The 12,122-nt window shown below is 48.6% G+C and overlaps 1 protein-coding gene across 3 annotated transcripts in view; it reads left to right on the top strand.

Annotated features, from left to right (window-relative positions):
- Nucleotides 1-11,586, top strand: part of TDRKH (tudor and KH domain containing) — a 726,700-nt gene extending 715,114 nt beyond the window's left edge. For all 3 annotated transcript variants that reach the window (XM_078671293.1, XM_078671292.1, XM_078671294.1), the window contains exons 14-15: nt 9,185-9,322; nt 9,704-11,586. In XM_078671293.1, the coding sequence (XP_078527419.1) occupies nt 9,185-9,297 (113 nt within the window). In that variant the 3' untranslated portion in view covers nt 9,298-9,322; nt 9,704-11,586. The remainder of the gene's footprint in view (nt 1-9,184; nt 9,323-9,703) is intronic.
- Nucleotides 11,587-12,122: the final 536 nt, after the last annotated feature.

The raw sequence follows: 12,122 nt of genomic DNA, 5'->3' as shown, positions 1-12,122 counted from the left end.
CGTCGAAGACACCTCCTGGTCCACGTGGCTGCAGAGTCAAGCGTCCACTCTTCACCTGATCGCGACGACAGCATCTGGTTCCCTCCTGGTTCCACACCGGTCACTGGCTAGTGACTTTGAACACTGTCCCCTCTGCTTTCAGGTCCTCTTCTTCACCGATCCACCCTTGGATCGCACCGGACATCTTCCTCCTGGTCGCCTGCAGCATCTTTTCTTTCGGGCTCCATTGACTTCAACGCGCGAACCCGAAACACTTTGGCACTTATGCGCCCGTGGGTGAGGTAACAAGAGCATTTCGGTGCTCAAGGATAGTCTAACTGTCCTAGTGTCCAGTTCCACAGTCGTTTTTGTCATAACTAGTCAGGATTGTCCGTACTCACCTTTTAACTTGAACTGTACTGTCCATAGACGTTGTTACGCATCTCGCGTGTGAGTTCACACTCTGCACACGCGTTCCGTGGGCCTCCTATTACTTACCTAGAGTTAGTGTAGCGTGGTCCCATCGATCCTACAGCCTCTGCACAGCTCCATTCCTCTTATCGACTTTCACATTCCACTTACTTAGTATATGGTTTGTCGTGCCCCTAGGGTACCATTGTAATTTTGTGCAACTTGTCGTATTTTTCGTAAGAGATTGTCATGTGCTTAGCCCTCTGACCTCCATAAAGAGTTCAGAGGTGTTGTTATTAATAAATATACTGTTTATTTTCATAACCTGTGTGGTGTCCTTTCATCTGGTATTCAAGGGGTTATATTGTGGTAAAACAGCTGGCTTCACATGCCAAAAGAGTTTAGCCTAAGACTGCTTTGTCCATGCTACCATTAGGATAGCTGGTCTATAAGGTTGACTTAAACCAATCACCATAAGGGTTGTTTCGACTGATACTAGGTGATCACTAGAACTAGTGAGCATCATATATTACGCCAACTTCTCACAACGTGTGTAAGCCTCTTGTGTCAACGGATAGATAACAGAAGATCTGAACACCACTACTGATGTGGCAAGTCTAGCACAATCAAGATTGTCTCTTCACTTTTGGAACTTGGATTACATCTTTAGAACTAGGTCTTTTGAAAAGTGTAGAAAAACGTACTCCACCAGTTTTTCAAATTGCCAATTCCTTTGGTCTATGTGCTTGGACTTTGGGGGTGAAATATTGACTTTTTGTATGTTTTCCGTGGCGAGGAAGTCTGTCCTGACAGCCTGCAAATAGTAGGCATTTTAAATTACCTCGTTGTCAAGTACCGATCGGTCTAGCTCATAAGCCAGTTTAGCAGGACATAAAGACTTACTACTTTTGAGGTAAATGTTCCTCAGAAGGCGCCAGTTCCAGACTAATTTCCCAAGAGAGCAATAGGGGCTTGGAGGCTGCTTGTTTTTATTACAGATAATCATTGTGTTGTCTGTTGGAAGAAGAATTGATTTTAAAGGAATCTCACAATTACATCAGTCCATATACCGGACACTTGCAACAGGATCATTCAAGAAAATCACGAATAAGTACTAAACCACTCCATTCTTCACAACTTCTTTTCCAATGGGGTTTTCCCCCAAGTAGATCTTTTCGCAGACGCAGAAAACTAGAAATGCCTGTGTTTTCCCTTTAGGTTCTACCAACCAGGCACACTGCGGAATGCCTTATGGATTGACTGGCCAGGCAGATTTTTTTACGCTTTTCCACTGATTCGCTCTTCTGCCAACAGTAATCCTCAAGCTGTCACACTCAAAGGCCAGAATGATTCTCATTGCTCTTGAATGTCCCAGACAGTGGTGGTTCACGGATCTCCTTCATCTCTGAGTGTCCCCAAGGAAGTTGCTGTGCCCACTGTATCTTCAGGAGTTCGAAGACCAGATTCAACATCCTAACCTTCACTTATTGAACATGGCTACATGACTGCTGACTCGTACAATATGGTCACCTTAACCTCCCTCAGGAATGCTTGGATGTGCTGGGAGAAGCCAAAAGATCATACGCTAGAATGTCTTGTTTTTTTCAAGTTGAAGAGATTCTGCATCTGGTTTTTTCAGAACAATTTCAATCCTTGTACTCGTCAGGAAGAGGCTATTCTTCCACACTCTATCTGGCTAGAGCGAAATTGCACTACTCCTCTATGGTTGTTCATTTCACAGCAGTCATAGCTTGCCCTTCAAAAATGTCTTTTTTCAGAATGCCTGTAGTTCTGGATTTCTTAGAAGGCATAAAAATGTTATATCTTCCTCTCAGGATATGTTCTCCATGGGAGTTGAATATTCTCCTTTTGCGCCTTGTGGGTCCTCCCTTTAAACCCATTCTTAAGGCTTCTCTCCAACACTTATTGTGGAAAGTTTCCTTTTCTGTAGCAGTCATAGGTCCTAGGTTCACAGGGTCAGAGCTGATTTGCATATAGCCTGTGTCTAACCCAGGGTGGTGTGGAGTGCAAAAAAATGATGGATTTAGGCCCAGATCTCTGTACTGGGGTGAATGTATGACATTGTTCTACATTCAGTCCATCTGTGTTTTTTGCAATTTTCACCCCGAGTGGGCTGGGTATGCTCAGACGTAATTCCCAGGCTCTCCACACCACTGGAGTCAAGCTATCCAGGCTGATGAAGGTGGATAGCCAGAAACCGGTCCTTGGATGCTTGATTCCGGTCTGGGAAAGACATGGCTTGGTAGTTCGGACTGGACTGTTCCCATGAGGCACAGTATCAGAGCTGATTTGCATATAACCAGTGTCTAACCCAGGGTGGTGTGGAGTGCAAAAAAACGATGGATTTAGGCCCAGATCTCTGTACTGGGGTGAATGTATGACATTGTTCTACATTCTGTCCATCAACTGTGTTTTTTGCAATAGGTCCTAGGTTCATACACTGTTTTCCATAGCAACAGGATCGAGATGAGGAGCTCTACTTAATCCCTTCCCAAGTAGTCACAGATTTCCATGTATTATATTACCTATGTTTTTTCTCAGTCCTTCTCCTTTAGAGAGAACTCTCCATACTGTTGATGTTAGGAGGGCTTCGAAGTTCTATCATGATAGAACAAAGTATTTTAGAAAGTAAGAAAACTATTTGTAAACTGCTCTGTTATGGACTAGATTTGCCACTTCTAAACAATCCCAGTCTAGATGGATTCTCTCCTTCATAATCCTTAGTTATCAGAAGGCTAAAAAAAACCTTGCCCAGTAGACCTGGAGAGTATTCCACCAGGGGCAAGACAGCTACTGCTGCATTACTTGGAAACATCCCACTTGCCGAGATTTGCAAAGCTGCAACTTGGAGATTGGTTCACACATTTACAAGACTTATTGTCTTGATTCGGATGCTAACGTTGATGCTCAAGTAGGGCAAGCTTTCATGTGGTTTGGGATCATGAGGGTGTAAGTCCTTGCACAGTCTTTTCCATGTTGATGAGTAGGTCATGATTGGTGAATGGGACTCTTAAGATCTGGTGTTCATTTCTTTGGTATGCTCAACAAGCCAGACTTCAACTGCTCAGGAAGCAGGCTGACAATTGAGAACTTTGGCATGTATGGGTTGTTTATTGAAAGCCACAGAATCTTGGATCATACAGTGGTGCTATGACTTTAGCGTCCAAGCCATTTAGGTGCCTGAGACTGAATGGTGTCTTATCTGCTATCCTAGTTCTTCAACATTAGCATCTTTTATTCAGATGTGGCCCTTATTGCTACTTTTTAAGAGGTTTGCCTCATAAACCTTAAAGGCTTGGGAAATCCTAGCGGGTGAGAATGGAGTTCAGTATGGGCTAAGACGCTAGATGAATGAATGTATTAGTTATAGCACTACAATGTGGTGCAGTGCATGGATAAAACACTGTTCTAATGCTGTTTGCAAATACCTTGCCTGACCATGGGGTTTGAGTCCAGATCATGAATCTGTGAAAATGTCAGTGCTAAAACTGATTGTCAAGTAACCCTTTCATACTGAGAATGGGGATACCCTACGAGACTAATGGCATAGAGAGCTTTTTAGGTCGAGCCTGTCCCATTCCGCAGGAATGGATAGGATCGAATTCATGTCGGCAAAATCCTCTTCAAACTAAGGGGTTTCAGCCCGGCGTTTTCTTGCAGTTCACGTGAACATGCACGAGCATTCACGGCCAGGGCTTCTCCTCCCCTAGCAGCACTCCTCCCACACCAGCAACTCCCCCCTCCCACACCAGCACCTCCCCTCTCTCTCCCCACAAACACAGCCTTGCCGTAGCAGCACTCCTCCCACACCAGCACCTCCCCCCTCCCACACCAGCACCTCCCCTCTCTCTCCCCACAAACACAGCCTTCCTTTCATTTCTCCTCCCCCTCCCCAGCCAGCTTCCCCCAGGCCGTGTTCCCTCAGATATGCTATTGCATATAGTTTGCTACCTCTTGTATTTTGTTGCTCTTGATACTTGCACAACTGTCACTATTGTCTCATGTAACGTAACGTTTGCTTTTGTAACATGCTCACTTGTAATTTTGGCTTCATGTATCTAAAAACGCCTCCCTCGCGCTCCTTTCTCCCTCTCTCCCGCTGCCTAGTCCTCCCACCCCCTCCCTCTCCAGCGTGCGCTCCACTCGCATCTGCCTGCTGCTCCCCCGCCCACCCCCCCACTCCCCCAACCAGCAATTCACATACAGCAACGCCACTCACATACAGCAACGCCACTCACACACGCAACGCCACTCACACACGCAACGCCACTCACACACGCAACGCCACTCACACACGCAACCCCACTCACCCACGCAACCCCACTCACCCACGCAACCCCACTCACCCACGCAACCCCACTCACCCACGCAACCCCACTCACCCACGCAACCCCACTCACCCACGCAACCCCACTCACCCACGCAACCCCACTCACCCACGCAACCCCACTCACCCACGCAACCCCACTCACCCACGCAACCCCACTCACCCACGCAACCCCACTCACCCACGCAACCCCACTCATCGACGCAACCCCACTCATCGACGCAACCCCACTCATCGACGCAACCCCACTCATCGACGCAACCCCACTCATCGACGCAACCCCACTCATCGACGCAACCCCACTCATCGACGCAACCCCACTCATCGACGCAACCCCACTCATCGACGCAACCCCACTCATCGACGCAACCCCACTCATCGACGCAACCCCACTCATCGACGCAACCCCACTCATCGACGCAACCCCACTCATCGACGCAACCCCACTCATCGACGCAACCCCACTCATCGACGCAACCCCACTCATCGACGCAACCCCACTCATCGACGCAACCCCACTCATCGACGCAACCCCACTCATCGACGCAACCCCACTCATCGACGCAACCCCACTCATCGACGCAACCCCACTCATCGACGCAACCCCACTCATCGACGCAACCCCACTCATCGACGCAACCCCACTCATCGACGCAACCCCACTCATCGACGCAACCCCACTCATCGACGCAACCCCACTCATCGACGCAACCCCACTCATCGACGCAACCCCACTCATCGACGCAACCCCACTCATCGACGCAACCCCACTCATCGACGCAACCCCACTCATCGACGCAACCCCACTCATCGACGCAACCCCACTCATCGACGCAACCCCACTCATCGACGCAACCCCACTCATCGACGCAACCCCACTCATCGACGCAACCCCACTCATCGACGCAACCCCACTCATCGACGCAACCCCACTCATCGACGCAACCCCACTCATCGACGCAACCCCACTCATCGACGCAACCCCACTCATCGACGCAACCCCACTCATCGACGCAACCCCACTCATCGACGCAACCCCACTCATCGACGCAACCCCACTCATCGACGCAACCCCACTCATCGACGCAACCCCACTCATCGACGCAACCCCACTCATCGACCCAACCCCACTCATCGACCCAACCCCACTCATCGACCCAACCCCACTCATCGACGCAACCCCACTCATCGACGCAACCCCACTCATCGACGCAACCCCACTCATCGACGCAACCCCACTCATCGACGCAACCCCACTCATCGACGCAACCCCACTCATCGACGCAACCCCACTCATCGACGCAACCCCACTCATCGACGCAACCCCACTCATCGACGCAACCCCACTCATCGACGCAACCCCACTCATCGACGCAACCCCACTCATCGACGCAACCCCACTCATCGACGCAACCCCACTCATCGACGCAACCCCACTCATCGACGCAACCCCACTCATCGACGCAACCCCACTCATCGACGCAACCCCACTCATCGACGCAACCCCACTCATCGACGCAACCCCACTCATCGACGCAACCCCACTCATCGACGCAACCCCACTCATCGACGCAACCCCACTCATCGACGCAACCCCACTCATCGACGCAACCCCACTCATCGACGCAACCCCACTCATCGACGCAACCCCACTCATCGACGCAACCCCACTCATCGACGCAACCCCACTCATCGACGCAACCCCACTCATCGACGCAACCCCACTCATCGACGCAACCCCACTCATCGACGCAACCCCACTCATCGACGCAACCCCACTCATCGACGCAACCCCACTCATCGACGCAACCCCACTCATCGACGCAACCCCACTCATCGACGCAACCCCACTCATCGACGCAACCCCACTCATCGACGCAACCCCACTCATCGACGCAACCCCACTCATCGACGCAACCCCACTCATCGACGCAACCCCACTCATCGACGCAACCCCACTCATCGACGCAACCCCACTCATCGACGCAACCCCACTCATCGACGCAACCCCACTCATCGACGCAACCCCACTCATCGACGCAACCCCACTCATCGACGCAACCCCACTCATCGACGCAACCCCACTCATCGACGCAACCCCACTCATCGACGCAACCCCACTCATCGACGCAACCCCACTCATCGACGCAACCCCACTCATCGACGCAACCCCACTCATCGACGCAACCCCACTCATCGACGCAACCCCACTCATCGACGCAACCCCACTCATCGACGCAACCCCACTCATCGACGCAACCCCACTCATCGACGCAACCCCACTCATCGACGCAACCCCACTCATCGACGCAACCCCACTCATCGACGCAACCCCACTCATCGACGCAACCCCACTCATCGACGCAACCCCACTCATCGACGCAACCCCACTCATCGACGCAACCCCACTCATCGACGCAACCCCACTCATCGACGCAACCCCACTCATCGACGCAACCCCACTCATCGACGCAACCCCACTCATCGACGCAACCCCACTCATCGACGCAACCCCACTCATCGACGCAACCCCACTCATCGACGCAACCCCACTCATCGACGCAACCCCACTCATCGACGCAACCCCACTCATCGACGCAACCCCACTCATCGACGCAACCCCACTCATCGACGCAACCCCACTCATCGACGCAACCCCACTCATCGACGCAACCCCACTCATCGACGCAACCCCACTCATCGACGCAACCCCACTCATCGACGCAACCCCACTCATCGACGCAACCCCACTCATCGACGCAACCCCACTCATCGACGCAACCCCACTCATCGACGCAACCCCACTCATCGACGCAACCCCACTCATCGACGCAACCCCACTCATCGACGCAACCCCACTCATCGACGCAACCCCACTCATCGACGCAACCCCACTCATCGACGCAACCCCACTCATCGACGCAACCCCACTCATCGACGCAACCCCACTCATCGACGCAACCCCACTCATCGACGCAACCCCACTCATCGACGCAACCCCACTCATCGACGCAACCCCACTCATCGACGCAACCCCACTCATCGACGCAACCCCACTCATCGACGCAACCCCACTCATCGACGCAACCCCACTCATCGACGCAACCCCACTCATCGACGCAACCCCACTCATCGACGCAACCCCACTCATCGACGCAACCCCACTCATCGACGCAACCCCACTCATCGACGCAACCCCACTCATCGACGCAACCCCACTCATCGACGCAACCCCACTCATCGACGCAACCCCACTCATCGACGCAACCCCACTCATCGACGCAACCCCACTCATCGACGCAACCCCACTCATCGACGCAACCCCACTCATCGACGCAACCCCACTCATCGACGCAACCCCACTCATCGACGCAACGCCACTCATCGACGCAACGCCACTCATCGACGCAACGCCACTCATCGACGCAACGCCACTCATCGACGCAACGCCACTCATCGACGCAACGCCACTCACACACCCAACGCCACTCATCATATTGTGCTGCAAAACTAAATACTTATAAGGTCCCAAAAGCGAGACTTATTGGCAATGCCAATGATTGTGGGTGCAGATTGTGGGTGCAGATTGTGGGTGCAGATTCAGAGCAAACTCAGCAGCACCACCACCACAGCATCAATCTGTGCAACCATTCAACAACAACTGGTTCAATTATGTTCTCTCAATGTTTCAAGCTTTATTACAAATGTCACAAAAAGATGTTATTTCACTTCTGTTCTTGGATTTTCATCACAATAAAATACACTGAACATAATCTTCACAAACGTTATTTACAAAAGTTTCAGCTATTGCCAATATAAATTACAATCACTTTTATTTAAGTATTAATTATTTAAAAAAATTAAAAGCCGTTGCTATTTGTAATATCAATACATCTAAGTCACGTAAATACAAAACAAGTTGCATTACAAATGCTATAGTCGTCACATGTGCGAAAGTTATAACTATTGGCATTGAAAATGACAAAGCTAATAATTTAGCTATTTTCAAAATCAACACATAAATAAAAAAATTGTCATTTACAAGACCAATAGCTCAAACTTTCATAATGCGAGACCTATTGCATTGCAAATGCTTGTTTGTTTCATTGTTAGTTGTGCTCAGATCGTGCCCATTGTAATAGATAAAACCAGTCGGGTGTTGGAAACATAACAAAGCAATAGTTCAAACATACTCCCTATCTTGACATCTGTCTGTAATATGGCCGAAATTCCTTACTGCAGTATAATTTAGAGCAAAGCGTATTTCATGCCCAGTGACATGGCTGTAGACCGGTGTCCAAATACTCCTCTCTCGTCCTAGTTATGACTTGCAGCTTTGTCTAGACCGCCAATACTGCCTAATTGTTCAGTATCATTACACTAGGTTGAATTTCCAGACCGCAGATGCTGACACTCTAGTGAGTAGGATATTCATCTTGATTCTAGACTCATCTGTTGGAAGTGAGAGTGGTCACAGGCTCTTGACCTCCTGTATCTCTCCAGAGGGGGCCTCTGTCTCTGGAAGCGGTGATGACGTCATTCTCATTGAAGACGATTAATGCTGAACATAAAGCAGCCATGCAAGTGAGCATTTACTGATACAGCACTGCCCTGGTAACTGCCTGTCAGGTGAACACTGTCCATGATTGGTCAGATCTGTGTAGAAACATGGCAGCCTCCAGCTCTGCAATCTTCTGACAGGCTCTCACTGCACTATGATTTCTAAAGATTCCCTGCATGTTCACTGTGTAATCACTTCCCACATGGGCTTGCCCAGGATAACGTGCGTCTTTGCTTGCATGTGTAGGTGCTGGCACTGCATGAGGAGATGACCATGCCCTCTGAAGCACTGCATGCGGATGATGAATGCTTTCTATAGTTGTGCGTGTGTGCATGTAGAGTCTGTCGGTAGTTAATTTTGCCTTGTAAGACCTTGGTGTTTATTTCTTTTAATCTTCTTTACAGGAGGCAGACTTTCTGGACGAAGATCTCCATATCAGCCTGTCTAGATCCGGTCCTTGGTTCGGTTTGACTTCATGACTGACATCCCATGGGCGTCTGCAATAAAGCGGTCATTGTGGGGATTGATGATCTGCTGCTTTTCACCAAAGGGACTGGGTTGTGACATTATCCTTGATGAACAGAAGTCAAAGGAAGGACTCTGCCAGTGATAGTCTTCCAAAATGTGGCCTGTTAGCTATGTTCCTGTTCTGTACTCCTCAAGTCTGGTTTAGTTGTGGCATTTGACCAAGTGCAGGTGTCTGCACCAAGTGCAGACCCAGACTCACAAAACACTATTTTTCATCGTTGTTGCTCAGCAATAAGGAATATTTAGATCAGGCTTGCCCACTGATATAAATTATAAAAACGTACTAACTTTGTACCCTGACGAACCTTATTTCTGTACTGAATAGTTTAATTAGTTACGTGACCGTGTTAAGTTAACCTTATATAGCTTGACCCTCACGCCTCATCATACACTGTAATCCATTTGTGCCCTCTTCTTTCATAAAGGATTTAAACACCACATACATGTTGTCTAACTCAAGCTTTTTTTATGCAAGTTGTCTGTCTAAATTAGCTGGACGTATTGGTTTATTCAGAGTATCATTAATATGAGGTAATGTGGCCTCCTCTTTTACCCCAAAATGTTCAGCAAATTGCCTTTAATTTCTGATACTGCTGTGAAATCCATCCCAATCCTAGTGTATAATACTGCTTTTTTGGGGGCACATCTTGGCTATCATTGTCCTTCTTCCACATTGTGAACCTTTCAGAAGCACCTCCATCGCTGCTCCAATCTTTGGGAACATTTTGGTTACGGAGTGAAGTCCTGGTCACGTTGGAGCGGTGACTGGAAACCAAGGTTTAAAGAACCGGAATAGAATTTTGCAGACCCAGCATTTTAAATGCTTACTGTTGCACTATTTACCCATTGACGTGTATGGGTTTCCCTGAAATATTTCAGGACTTTGGTTCTTGTTAAACCCCTGCCATCATTGCATCTCTGCATTAGAATGCTTCCTGGTTAATTCTTGGTTTGTGCACCATGTTAGATGTGTGGTGCAATGTCTGGTTGCCATATGTTAGTTGCATGTGGTTCCTATTTTATTCCCCTGGAGTAAATAGGGACTTGTGAGAAACAGGGAGGCATTCTAATATGCCAGTACCTCCATAAGGTCAATGGTAGGGCCCAACAGAGCATTTCACATGCTTGCTGAGCTTTATCTTATTTGAAACTTGCAAAGAATGTCGCTTTTTCTTACTCTTCCCAATCCCTCATGACCGTCTAGAGGTACTGGTCTTCGAGGAATTCTGCATATATCCCTGTAGGCTGTTCACAGTGATTTGAAATGTGCCATTACACTAGTTTTCTCTTCAACAATGAGTTTTATCATTGACCCCCTCAAGCCTTTTGATATAGATTCTGAAGTGCTGGTCTTTATTTTTTTCAGATATTCATGATTTTTAAGCTAAACCTGCCTTTCCATCACTAAGCACCTCCACACATGTGCTTTTGTTGTCAAGGACCCTTTCTCTAGCCTTTATTAAACAATGCCTCCATGCAGGCATTTAGGTCTATTTATTAAGTGTATTTATTTGCCATTGGGCTGTGGTTCATGTGAATTGGAAGTGAGGATCAGTTCATGTTAGAGTTTGTAGACTGACTGTTTTGGTTTTCCACAAGTGGAGCAACCATAAGATGTGGTTCTTGCTTAGAGATTTTGTTTAAAGTTTCAAGACTGTTTACAAAGCAAAAAACGAAAAGAAATAACTATATATACATAAAAAAGAAATGTACCATTTTTTGTTACTGTTTAAATTGATTAAAAAAAGTTTACTCTGTGTTTATTTGTTGGCATTCCCAATGTCCTTGAGTTTTTCTTGTTGTTTTTATTATAAATAAAACACTTGTAGGTGTCAAAAGCCACATCAAGCAGTTGGGCTTAAGTGTGCCATGCACTTTAGGAACAAGAATCATATGCCTGGTGGCTCCACCCCCAGCACCAGGTTATGTTGTGTCGGCTCCACACTGCCTTCTTTACCTCAGCTCAATTTTTTCAACTAAGGCTCTGATTACACAGTTGTTGGATTTTGGTGTGGTGGGCATACAGAGACATATGGGCTGTGGGCTGAATCTCCGATCCCTGGTGATATTCTTACACTAAATAAGGGAAATTGAGTTTTGTCCTCTGAAGGGGAATAATCTGCCAAACCCGAGAATACGTGGGTCATTTTCCTCTAGTTTTTCAACGTTTCCAGGGAGAAATCCACTGTCCTTTTTCACCTTCTCCTTTCAGGTAGGTGTCCGGTGCGTGAAGGTGTGGGCCCAAGCAAGGTTTGAGGGTAGGTTGAGGAAAGTGCTGTCTGCTACAGCCCCCTC

This window comes from Lissotriton helveticus, chromosome 12 (assembly GCF_964261635.1).
Source record: "Lissotriton helveticus chromosome 12, aLisHel1.1, whole genome shotgun sequence".
Lineage (NCBI taxonomy): Eukaryota > Metazoa > Chordata > Amphibia > Caudata > Salamandridae > Lissotriton > Lissotriton helveticus.
Note: the sequence above shows the minus strand (reverse complement) of the source record. Positions and strands in the feature narration are given on the sequence as shown.